Here is a 13,543-nt window from a genome sequence, read left to right as displayed (position 1 = left end):
GTGAGCAAGGATCACGCCACTGCAATCCAGTCTGGGCAACAAAGCTACTAGACTCCATCTCAAAACAAACAAACAAACAAAAATGAAAAACCGATAGTCCCTAAACATAAATATGGTTAGGTCAATAAGAAGAAACAAATCTGACATTCTATAAGGTATAATTAAAATTATGCAGGACAAATGGGATGGACTTCTGCCATTTTTTGGCTACTCAGCATCTCAACCCCTCATTTAGTTCGTGGAATTGCTGTTGGGTAAGCTTTGGAGCCCTGCCTCCTCCTACAGAAGCTGAGAGGGACACAGATGATTAGATAATTGACAATGAGACTGTGGCAGCATGAGTGTGGCCCATGCCCCCAGTTGTGACTTGAGTGCTCTCTTGAGGGCTTTTAGCTTGGAGTCAGTGACACTAAGCAGCAGCAACAGGTTTAATCTCATTTCACAGGTGCCAGCATCTAGAATCTGGCGGTAGAGGTGCTGGTAGACTTAGTGTCCAATCAGGCCATTAGCATCCTCCAGTACAGAATGCCTGCTCTAGAGGGGATACAGAAGTCTGATAAGCGTTTGCACCATTCCTAATTTGCCTGGATAGTTCTTTACCAGTTGTAAATATGCAATTTGATCTGCATATTCTGAGGTAAGAGGTAGGGACATCAGCATCCTTTACCCCAGGGTCAGAAGGAAGGAGACGGTGACACATCGCTTGCTTTCTTGCCAGTACCATCTTGCCTTCTGAAAAGCAATTCAAATCTGCCTTGGTGGCAACAGTTCCACAGTCTTCACTGCACCTACAGTATTGGTGGATGCCGTCGGAGACAAACCCTCCATTCTTGGTTCTTATTAGTGCTTCAGAGAACTACAAATGAGTTTTCTTGATTGGATAGAAAGTTCAGTGATTTTTTTGGTAGGTGTCTCTTTGAAAAGCAGTATTTGGGCAGTTTTCTGGAAGTATCTCTGAAAACAGGCTTTCAGGTCTCCTGGGTAAGGAGTAGGGTGGGAATTACATAAGTGATTTTCGGGGTCAGGTATCCTGTGTATAAAATCACTTTGGTAAGGAGTGAGTGAATCAGCCTACCCAGGTTAAGGGAACCAGGCAAACACAAAATGCGACAGGGAAATCTGGGTCCTATGATAAAAGGATTTTGAGGTCAACTAAGCAGGGGGAATGTGAGCTACTCCCAGATAAACTGAAAATTTCTTTAGCTGTAATGATTTCTTCTGGCTTGGATTTCACAAAATTGCAAGAGTACCACTACTATTCTAACAGAGTCAATGGGATTCCAAGTGCAGTCATAATATCATATAATAACATTTCTATCAACAACACATATATCATGGTGGCCCCATACAATTACAATACCGTATTTTTACTGTACCTTTTCTATGTTTAGATACACAAATACTTCCATTGTGTTACAGTTCCCTACAGTATTCAGTACAGTAACATGCCGTACAGGTTTGTAGCCTAGGAGCAATAGGCCATACCACATGGCCTGGGCGTGTAGAAGGCTAACCCACCTAGGTTTGTGTGAGCACGCTATGATGCTTGCACAATGACAAAGTGTGCCTAACTACACATTTCTCAGAATATATCTCATTGTTACATGATGTATAGGTGGACTTTCACCCTGTTCCAAAGAACTAAGGATCTAAAGACATGACTTTGTATATCCAATGCAGATTCTTAGGCTGTAATTTAAATTTGTTTTTTCTTACAGTGTAGATGACAACCCCTGTCCAGTGGGCTCTAATAAGAACCCTGTGCACCCCAAAGCAACTGAGGCTGAGAGTTCTCATCTCCAACCTGAGTAATCTCAGTTTTGTCCAATTTTCTTGATGGCTTCTTTTCTAACCTTTAACATTTTTTTCTACATGAAACTCTTTCCAAATGTCATATTCAGGTTTTCCTAAAATTGTGCAGACTACTCAAAAAAACAGGTGTATGATTCTAACGTTAGCTTTTTTTGTAATTCACTGTGACCTTTTCTATGCAAATCAAAAACCCATCATATTCTTACTGTTTTTACCACTTTTCTCCATGTTAAAAATAGTGATATTCCTTTAAGCAGTGCTTTGGGAAAAGGTCAGTTCTAGCTCATTGTATTTCTTTTTGCCAAAGCCAGTCTTTCTGATTTCTTCCAATAATCTTGGTTTCAGGCAATACTGCAAATAGGGCCACAAAATTATTCAATATTTTCCCACAGGCTTTAAGTTTCTGTAAGCCTTCAAATTTACAGATTCATTTCACACTATTATGATTTCTTCCTATATTTTAGGCTTCTTTACTTCTTATTTTGCCTTTTACAAAATAAATCATCTCACATTCTTCAAATTTCTGTAGTATGTTGGATCCTAAGCATCCTTTTATGAATTCAACATTACATACTTAAAATAGTTTACATTCTTTCAAATGTACTTATACCACTGTAAATTAAAACAATTTCTAACTTGATTTATTGAAGGAAATAAATGTCATATTTCTGGTCTTTCTAACTCTCCTTTTATACACTACAGAATTTATAAAATTATCCCCCTGTTTAAAAGAAAAAAGCCATTTTTAACGCACATAGCCTCACATTTTTTTATTATTATACTTTAAGTTCTGGGGTACATGTGCAGAGCATGGTTTGTTACATAGGTATACACGTGCCATAGTGGTTTGCTGCCTCCATCACCCCGACATCTACCTTAGGTATTTCTCAAATGCTATCCCTCCTCTAGTCCCCCACCCCTCTGCTATCCCTCCCCTAGTCCCCCAAACCCTGACAGGCCCCAGTGTGTGATGTTCCCCTCCCTGTGTCTATGTATTCTTATTGTTCAACACTCACTTATGAGAACATGTGGTGTTTGGTTTTCTATTCTTGTGTTAGTTTGCTAAGAATGATAGTTTCCAGCTTCATCTATGTCCCTGCAAAGGACATTAACTCATCCTTTTTTATGGCTACATAGTATTCCATTGTGTATATGTGCCACATTTTCTTTATCCAGTCTATCATTAATGGGCATTTGGGTTGGTTCCAAGTCTTTGCTATTGTGAACGGTGCTGCAATAAACATATGCGTGCATGTGTCTTTATAATAGAATGACTTATAATCCTTTGGGTATATACCCAGTAATGGGATTGCTGGGTCAAATGGTATTTCTAGTTCTAGATCCTTGGGGAATTGCTACACTGTCTTCCACAACGGTTGAAATAATTTACACTCCCACCAACAGTGTAAAAGCATTCCTATTTCTCCACATCCTCTCCAGCATCTGTTGTCTCCTGATTTTTTAATGATCACCATTCTAACTGGCTTGAGATGGTATCTCAGTGTGGTTTTGATTTGCATTTCTCTAATGAGCAGTGATGATGAGCTTTTTTTCATGTTTGTTGGCTGCATAAATGTCTTCTTTTGAGAACTGTCTGTTCATATAGTTTGTCCACTTTTTCATGGGGTTGTTTTTTTCTTTAAATTTGTTTAAGTTCCTTGTAGATTCTGGATATTAGCCCTTTGTCAGATAGGTAGATTGCAAAAAATTTTTTTTCCATTCTGTTGGTTCCCACTTCACTCTACTGATAGTTTCTTTTGCCGTGCGGAAGTTCTTTAGTTTAATTAGATCCCATTTGTCTATTTTGGCTTTTGTTGCCATTGCTTTTGGTGTTTTAGTCATAAAGTCCTTGCACATGACTATGTCCTGAATGGTACTGCCTAGGTTTTCTTCTAGAGTTTTTACAATTTTAGCTCTTACGTTTAAATCTTTAATTCATCTGGAGTTATTTTTGTATAAGGTGTAAGGAAAGGTCCAGTTTTAGCTTTCTGCATATGGCTAGCCAGTTTTCCCAACACCATTTATTAAATAGGGGATCCTTTCCCCATTGCTTGTTTTTGTCAGGTTTGTCAAAGATCAAATGGTTGTAGATGTGTGGCATTATTTCTGAGGACTCTGTTCTGTTCCACTGGTCTATGTCTCTGTTTTGGTACCAGTACCATGCTGATTTGATTACTGTAGCCTTGTAGTATAGTTTGAAGTCAGGTAGCATGATGCTTCCAGCTTTGTTTTTTTTTTGTTTGTTTGGTTGGTTGGTTTTTTTTCTTTTTCTTAGAATTGTCTTGGCTATTTTTTGGTTCCATATGAAACTTAAGGTGTTTTTTTTTCCAATTCTGTGAAGAAAGTCAATGCTAGCTTGATGGGCATAGCACTGAATCTATAAATTACTTTGGGCAGTATGGCCATTTTCACAATAATGATTCTTCCTAACCAGGAGCATGGAATGCTTTTCCATCTGTTTGTGTCCTCTCTTATTTCCTTGAGCAGTGGTTTGTAGTTCTCCTTGAAGAGGTTCTTCACATCCCTTGTTAGTTGTATTTCTAGTTATTTTATTCTCTTTGTAACAACTGTGAATGGGAGTTCATTCATGATTTGGCTCTCCGTTTGTCTGTTATTGGTGTATAGGAATGCTTGTGATTTTTGCACATTGATTTTGTATCATGAGACTTTGCTGAAGTTGCTTATCAGCTTAAGGAGATTTTGGACTGAGATGATGGGGTTTTGTAAATATACAATCATGTCATCTGCAGATAGAGACAATTTGACTTCGTCTTTTCCAAACTGAATATGCTTTATTTCTTTTTCATGCCTGATTGCCCTGGCCAGAACTTCCAATACTATGTTGAATAGGAGTGGTGAGAGAGGGCATCCTTGTCTTGTGCTGGTTTTCAAAGGGAATGCTTGTAGTTTTTGGCCATTCAGTATGATGTTGGCTGTGAGTCTGTCATAAATAGCTCTTATTATTTTGAGATATGGTTCATCGATACCTAGTTTATTGAGAGTTTTTAGCATAAAGAGCTGTTGAATTTTGCCGAAGACCTTCTCTGCATCTATTGAGATAACCATGTGGGTTTTGTCTTCGATTATGGTTATGTGATGGATTACATTTATTGATTTGTGTGTGTTGCGCCAGCCTTGCATCCCAGGGATGAAGCCAGTTCGATCATGGTGGATAAGCTTTTTGATGTGCTGTTGGATTTGGTTTGTATGTATTTTATTGAGGATTTTTACATCAATGTTGATCATGGATATTGGCCTAAAATTTTCTTTTTCAGATGTGTCTCTGCCAGGTTTTGGTTTCAGGATGCTGCTGGCCTCATAAAATGAGTTAGGGAGGATTCTCTTTTTCTGTTGTTTAGAATAGTTTCAGAAGGAATGGTACCAGCTCCTCTTTGTACATCTGGTAGAATTTGGCTGTGAACCTGTCTGGTCCTGAACTTTCTTTGGTTGGCAGGCTATTAATTACTGCCTCAATTTCGGACCTTGTTATTGGTCTATTCAGAGATTCAACTTCTTCCTGTTTTAGTCTTGGGAGCATGTAAGTGTCCAGGAATTTATCCATTTCTTCTAGATTTTCTGGTTTATTTTCATAGAGGTGTTTATAGTATTTTCTGATGGTAGTCTGTATTTCTGTGGGATTGGTGGCGGTATCCCCTTTACTATTTTTTATTGCATCTATTTGATTCTTCTGTCTTTTCTTCTTTATTAGTCTGGTTAACGGTCTATCTATTTGTTAATCTTTTCAAAAAACCAGCTCCTGGATTCATTGATTTTTTTGAAGGGTTTTTCATAACTCTATCTCCTTCAGTTCTGCTCTGATCTTAGTTATTTCTTCTCTTTTGCTAGCTTTTTAATTTGTTTGTTCTTACTCCTCTAGTTCTTTTAATTGTGATGTTAAGGTCTCAGTTTTAGATCTTTCCTCCTCTATCTTGTAGGCACTTAGTGCTATAAATTTCCCTCTACTCCCCACTTTAAATGTGTCTAGAGGTTCTGGTATGTTGTGTTTTCATTCTCATTGATTTCAGAGAACCTCTTTATTTCTGCCTTTATTTCACTATTTATCCAGTAGTCATTCGGGAGCAGGTTGTTCAGTTTCCATGTAGTTGTGTGGTTTTGAGTGAGTTGTTTTTTTTTTTTTTTTTTTTTTTTGAGACAGAGTTTTGCTCTTGTTGCCCAGGCTGGAGTGCAATGGCACAATCTCAGCTCACCACAACCTCCACTTCCTGGGTTCAAGTGATTCTCCTGCCTGAGCCTCCCAAGTAGCTGAGATTACAGGCATGTGCCACCACACCTGGCTAATTTTGTATTTTTAGCAGGGACGGGGTTTCTCCATGTTGGTCAGGCTGTTCTCGAACTCCCGACTTCAGGTGATCCACCCCTCTTGGCCTCCCAAAGTGCTGGGATTACAGGTGTGAGCCACCGTGCCTGGCTGAATGAGTTTTTTAATCCTGAGTTCTAATTTGACTCCACTATGGTCTGAGAGCTGTTTGTTTTTATTCCCATTCTTTTGCATTTGCTGAGGAGTGTTTTACTTCCAATTATATGGCCAATTTTCAAATAAGTGTGATGTGGTGCTGAAAAGAATGTATATTCTGTGGATTTGGGGTGGAAAGTTCTGTATATGTCTATTAGGATTGCTTGGTCCAGATCTGAGTTCAAGTCCTCAGTATCCTTGTTAATTTTCTGTCCTGTTGATCTGTCTAATGTGGACAGTGGGGTGTTAACATCTCCCACTATTATTGAGTGGGAGTCTAAGTCTCTTTGTAGGTCTTTAAGAACATGCTTTATGTATCTGGGTGCTCCTGTACTGGGTGCATACATATTTAGGATAGTTAGTTCTTGTTGCATTGATCCCTTTACTATTATGTAATGCCCTTCTTCTTGTCTTTTGATCTTTGTTGGTTTAAAGCCTGTTCTATCAGAGACTGGGATTGCAACCCTTGCTTTTTTTTTTTTTTTTTTTTGCTTTCCATTTGCTTGGTAAATATGCCTCTATCTCTTTATTTTGAGCCTATGTGTGTCTTTGCACATGAGATGAGTCTCCTGAATACAGCACAGTGATGGGTCTTGACCCTTTATCCAATTTGCCAGTCTGTGTCTTTTAATTGGGGCATATAGCCCATTTACATTTAAGGTTAATATTGTTATGTATAAATGTGATCTTGCCATTATGATGCTAGCTGATTGTTTTGCCTGTTAGTTGATGCAGTTTCTCCATAGCTTTGATGGTCTTTACAATTTGGTATGTTTTTGCAGTGGTTGATACTGATTGTTCCTTTCCATATTTGGTGCTTCCTTCAGGACCTCTTGTAAGGCAGGCCTGGTGGTGAAAAATCTTCAAGCAGTTGCTTGTCCATAAAGAATTTTATTTCTCCTTTGCTCATGAAGCTTAGTTTGGCTGGATATGAAATTTTGGGTTGAAAATTCTTTTATTTAAGGATGTTGAATATTGGTCCCCACTCTCTTCTGGCTAGCAGGGTTTCTGCTGAGAGATCCACTGTTAGTCTGATGGGCTTCCCTTTGTGGGTAACCTGACCTTTCTCTGGCTGTACTTACCATTTTTTTCATTCATTTCAACCCTGGTGAATCTAATAATTATGTGCCTTGGAGTTGCTCTTCTCGAGGAATATCTTTGTGATGTTCTCTGTATTTCCTGGATTTGAATGTTGGCCTGCCTTGCTAGGTTGGGGAAGTTCTCCTGGATAATATCCTGAAGAGTGTTTTCCAACTTGGTTTCATTCTCCCCATCACTTTCAGGTACACCAATCAAACGTAGATTTGGTCTTTTCACATAATCCCATACTTCTTAGAGGCTTTGTGTTCATTTCTTTTCACTCTTTTTTCTCTAATCTTGTCTTCTCGCTTTATTTCATTGAGTTGATCTTCAATCTCTGATATCATTTCTTCTGCTTGATTGATTTGGCTATTGAAACTTGTGTATACTTCACAAAGTTCTCGTGCTGTGGTTTTCAGCTCCATCAGGTCCTTTACATTCTTCTCTACACTAGTTATTCTAGTTAGCGTTTTGTCTAACCTTTTTTCCAGGTTCTTAGCTTCCTTGCATTGGGTTAGAACATGCTCCTTTAGCTCAGAGAAGTTTGTTATTACCCACCTTCTGAAGCCTGCTTCTGTCAGTTCATCAAACTCATTCTCTGTCCAGTTTTGTTCCCTTGCTGGTGAGGAGTTGTGATCCCTTGGAGGAGAAGAAGTGTTCTGGTTTTTGGAATTTTCAGCCTTTTTACCCTGGTTTCTTCCCATCTTTGTGGATTTATTTACCTTTGGTCTTTAAAGTTGGTAACCTTTGGATGGGGTCTTTGAATGGGCCTTCTTTCTGTTGATATTGAAACTATTTCTTTCTGTTTGTTAGTTTTCCTTTTAACAGTCAGGCCTCTCTGCTGCAGGTCTGCTGGAGTTTGCTGTAGATCCACTCAAGACCCTGCTTGCCTGGGAATCACCAGCAGGGGCTGCAGAACAGCAAAGATTGCTGTCTGTTCCTTTCACTGGCAGCTTTGTCCCAGAAGGGTACCTGCCAGATGCCAGCCAGAGTTCTCCTGTATGAGGTGTCTGTCGGCCCCTGCTGGGAGGTGTCTCCCAGTCAGGATAAATGGGGGTTAGGGAGCCACTTGAGGAGGCAGTCTGACCCTTTTCAGAGCTTGAACGCTGTGTTGGGAAATCTACTGCTCTCTTCAGAGCTGCCAGGCAGGGACATTTAAGCCTGCTGAAGTTGTACCTACCACTGCCCCTTTTCCCAGGTGCTCTTTCCCAGGAAGGTGGAGACTTTATTCATAACTCCCTGGCAGGCTGCTGCCTTTTTTCAGAGATGCCTTGCCCAGCAAGGAGGGAGTCTAGTGACACGGTCTGCCTGCAGAGCCCTTGCTGAGCTGCCGTGGGCTCCGCTCTGCTTGAATATCCTGGTAAATTTCATCCTCGACTCTTCTCTTTCTCTCACATCTTGTCTGTCACAAAATCCTGTTGGCTCTACCTTCAAAATATCTCTAAAATCTGATCATATCTTACCATTTACATTGCAACCACTTAGGCCCAAGTTCGCATCATCTCTCCCTTGGATTATGATAGCAGCCCTCAGTCTTCCTATTTTTGTGCCTGTCTCCAATTGGCATATTTTCAACAGCCAGAGTGATTTTGTAAAAAACCTAAGTGAGAGCATGTTACTCCTCTGCTTGAAACACTCCAGTGCCTTTCTTCCCCATTCAAAAGAAAAGCCAAAGTTCTTTCTGTAACTTACCAAGCCCAACAAGGTAGGGCATCATTTCATTCCAGTGACATTAACCTTCTTGCTGTCCTTTGAACATTCCAAGCATGTCCCTGCCTCGGGGCTTTGTACTTGCTATTTTCTTTATGTGGGATTTCTTCCCCTAGATATTGACATAATAAACTTCCTTATCTTCTTCAGGTCTTTATTCAGATGTCATTTTGTAGAGAAGGCTTTTCTAGCTGTCCTACCTAAAATATTAATTCACCTCCCATTCCTGACATTTTATATCTCCCTCTTTCTGTTTTGTGTTTTCTTAGCACTTATCTCCATATATATATAAAAATTATATAATAGGTAGGCATATGTGTGTGTTTATAGTTGTGGTGGCTAGTCTCCAAGGTGGCCCCCAGCAAGTTTAACCTGTTGGTATTCAAGCTTCCTCCCATATTGAATAGAGAATACCTGCATAGCCAATATGAGAGTTTAGAAAAGATCGCATGTAACTTCAAAGCTAGGTCATAAAAGACATTGTGGCTTTTGCCTTGCTCTCTCTTAGGCCACTTATTCTAAAGGAAGGGAGCTGTCACGTTGTGCAAACACTCAGGAAGCTCTATGGAGAGGTCCCTGTACGGAGGAAATGAAGCCTCCTGCCAACGTCAGCATCTAGTCATCCATGTGAGTGAGTCATCTTGAAAGCAGATCCTCCAGGCCTGGTGCAGTGTCTCATGCCTGTAATCCCAGCACTTTGGGAGGCAGAGGTGGGTGGATCAACTGAGGTCAGGAGTTTGAGATCAGCTTTGCCAACATGGTAAAACCCTGTCTGTACTAATAATATAAAAATTAGCTGGGTGTGGTGGCACCCGCCTGTAATCCCAGCTACTCGGGAGGCTGAAGCAGGAGAATCACTTGAACCTGGGAGGTGGAAGATGCAATGAGCCAAGATTGTGCCATTGCACTCTCTAGCCTGGGCGACAAGAGCAAAACTCCATCTTCAAAAACAAAAAAAGAAAGAAAGTAGATCCTCCAGTACTAGTCAAGCCTTCAGATGACTATAGTCCTAGTCACAGTGTCTTAACTGCAATCTCCTGGCAAACCCTGAGCTACATCCCAGGTAAGCTGCTCCCAAATTCCTAACACAAAAATTTGGAAAGAAAAAACACTGCAAATTAAACCATGACTTACAATGAATTTGAAAGTCATCTCACTTTGAAAGCTGTGGGGATAAAGGACATTTTTGAATTGATGAAATATGACCATGAAGAGTATTGTTGTGATTTTTGTTGTGTTCTTTATATAATCTCCATAAAGGCAGAAATTTTTGTTGGTTCAGTTCGCTGCTATAGACCTAATGCCTAGAAAAGCGCCCAGCATATGAGATAAAATTAATAGTTGCTAGATGAATAAATAAAAATTAAGTTGCACAAGGCATATTATTTATATGTGGTAGAGCTGGGATTCAAAGCCAGGTCTTTGATTCTAACGCGTATGCTCTTTTTATTGCCTGTTCTTCAGGACATAGTCTAGTATCAAGGTCCTCATCTTACTTTTGTTCAATTTTCCTCTTTTACTAAAAAGACAGATCTGGCTGGGCAAGGTGGCTCATGCATGTAATCCCAGCACTTTGGGAGGCCGAGGCAGGCAGATCACCTGAGGTCAGTTGGGAGTTCAAGAGCAGCCTAACCAACATGGATGAACCCTGTCTCTACTAAAAATACAAAATAGGTCTTGTGGCACATGCCTGCAATCCCAACTACTTGGGAGGCTGAAGCAAGAGAATCGCTTGAACCTGGGAGGTGGAGGTTGCAGTGAGCTGAGATCATGCCATTGGACTCCAGCCTGGGTAACAAGAACGAAACTCTGTCTCAAAAACAAACAAATAAACAAACAAACAAAAACCCTTGAAACTTATGGTTTTAATTCTCATTTATATTACATTTTTTTTTTTTTTAGAGGGAGTCTCGCTCTGTTGCCCAGGCTGGAGTGCAGTAGCATGATCTCAGCTCACTGCAACTTCTGCTTCCTGGGTTCAAGTGATTCTCCTGCCTTGGTCTCCCAAGTAGCTGGGATTATAGGTACCAGCCACCATGCTTGGCTAATTTTTTTTTTTTTTTTAATACAGGTGGGGTTTCAACAGGCTGATTTCGGACTTTGGACCTCAAGTGATCCGCCTACCTTGGCCTCCCAAAGTGCTGGGGTTACAGGCATGAGCCATCGTGTCCAGCCTATATTATAATTTCCAAATCAGTTCTAAATATAAGGCACTCTATGTGAACACCAGTTTTTATAAGTAGTCCCTTGAACTAAAAGAAAATCCTAAATTTGATTAGTTCTTTGCATGCACTCTCATTTAAAAAGTTCTCACGTATGATCTTCATGATAACGTTTGAGAAGCTCAGAAAGGTATTTCTCCATATTACAGATCAGAATTCAGAGTCCAAGAAGTTCAAGAATTCTTTTAAGGTTACATAGGTAGTAGGGGTCAAGCCAGAATTTTTCTAAATCCTAGTCCAATTCTTCACACTAATCTAGACAGTTGTTGCCAAAGTCTATACTGACCTGTGGTAATTAAGTCAAGTGCAGCAGGAACTCCGATGAGTCTTGGGAGAAGCTGGGTTCCTCTTGCACCAGGGAGAAGTCCCAGTGTAACTTCTGGTAAGCCAACTTGAGCCTATCAAGGATTGAAGGCATAAAGCCCATTAGAATGAGATGATATGTTCAGAGTCAAGGCAAGCATTTCTCTGGATTTCCTATATTCTCAAAAACATTGTTTCATTGAATTCAGCAAGATTTCTACAGGGCAAATTAGTGCACATCCTTTTCTTTAATTAACAGCATAAACAGAGCTGTGCCGTCCCTAAGTCTTCTTGCACATTTATTCTCTGACTCTGTTATGACCTATCTGAGCCAACAAAAATAATACTCTCCAGAAACAACTTTCTGGAGTCCTGCAAGAATTAGGAACCACAAGAAAGTGAAACGATAACCCACACAATGGGAGAGAATACTTACAAATTATATATCTGACAGAGGATTTTTATCTAAAATATATAAAGAACTTTTACAAATCAATAATAAAAGACAAGTAACCAGTTAAAAATGGGCAAAGGATCTGGATTGACATTTCTCCAAAGAAGAGATACAAATGGCCAGTGAGTACTTGAAAGATGCTCAATATCATCAGCCATCAGAGGAATACAAACAAAAACCACAAGATATCACTTTATACCCGCTAAGACAGCCATTTAAAAAAAGACACATAATAACAGGTATTGGAGAGGATGTGGAGAATACAGAATTCTCGGACATTGCTGGTGGGAATATAAAACCGAGTAGACACTTTGGAAAACAATTTGGCAGTTCCTTAAATGTTAAATGTAGAGTTACCATATGACCCATCAAATCCATTCCTAGGTATATACCCAAGAGAAATGAAAACATATGCCCACAAAAACCTTGTATACAAATTTTCATGGCACCATGGTTCATAAAAGCCAAAAAAGTAGAAGTAACCCAAATGTCCATCAGTGATTAGTGGAAAAATGAAAGGTGGTACATTCATACAATGGAACATTATTCAGGAATATAAATAAAGAACTGATTCATGCTACAACTTGGATGAACCTTGAAAACATGCTGCACAAAAAAAGCCAGTCACAAAAGACCACACATTGTATGATTTCATTTATATGAAATATCCAGAATAGGCAAATCTATAGAGACAGAAAGTAGATTAGTGGGTGCTTAGGATAGCAGGAGAAGGTGATGGAGGGTTACTGCTAAAGGATACCTGGTTTCTTTTTGGCGTGATAAAATGTTCTAAAATCTACTGTGATAATGGTTGCACAACTCTGAGAATATACTCATATACCATTGAATTGCACACTTTAAGTAAATTAATTGTATGGTGTGCAAATTATGTCTCAATAAGACTTTTTTTTTTTTTAATCAGACAGTAATCTCAGTCCAGACAAGAAGGTGAGCTTGAGTCCTTTATTACATTGCCTTTCTTGGCCATTCCATTTAAAACTGGCTAAGTGTCTGTTAGCCATTTATAGGTACAAGGGTGAGAGGGGGATACTTAAATGCAGGCTGCCATTTGGAACTGTGATTCCAGCAGTTCCAAAATATCGCACATATCTGAGGCCTCTCTTACACTAGGTTTTCCTAACAGTCAATCACCGTTCTTTCTACCACTGTCCATCTCTACATCTTGACTTATTGCTAGTAACTCAGATCTGCATTCAGAGTACAGGTTATGGTAAGAAGGACACAGAAAAGGATTACTTAGGACATATATGGGTATTTATTTATAAGCATTTATAAAAATTAAAACACAATTGGGAAATGATTAAATAAATTCTGGCATAGATATATGATCAAATATTATGTAGCCACCTATAATAGCATTTTTAAAGAATATTTACCAGAAGATTAACATGATTTCTCCTCAGAAGCCATGGAGGCCAGAAGGCATGAAATGACATAAGCAAAGTGCTGAAAGAAAACAATTGTCAG

General features: G+C 39.4%; 1 protein-coding gene across 2 annotated transcripts in view; it reads right to left on the bottom strand.

Moving 5' to 3' along the window:
- The window catches only part of EHHADH (enoyl-CoA hydratase and 3-hydroxyacyl CoA dehydrogenase), a 92,638-nt gene that overhangs the window by 30,846 nt on the left and 48,249 nt on the right, over nt 1–13,543 (bottom strand). For both annotated transcript variants that reach the window (XM_032298375.1, XM_032298374.1), the window contains exon 4: nt 11,585–11,696. In XM_032298375.1, coding sequence (XP_032154266.1) covers nt 11,585–11,696 — 112 coding nt within the window. The remainder of the gene's footprint in view (nt 1–11,584; nt 11,697–13,543) is intronic.

Source organism: Sapajus apella, unplaced genomic scaffold (genome assembly GCF_009761245.1).
Source record: "Sapajus apella isolate SASKATOON/1434 unplaced genomic scaffold, GSC_monkey_1.0 scaffold38, whole genome shotgun sequence".
In the NCBI taxonomy this organism is placed as follows: domain Eukaryota; kingdom Metazoa; phylum Chordata; class Mammalia; order Primates; family Cebidae; genus Sapajus; species Sapajus apella.
This window is presented reverse-complemented; position numbering and strand designations above follow the sequence as displayed.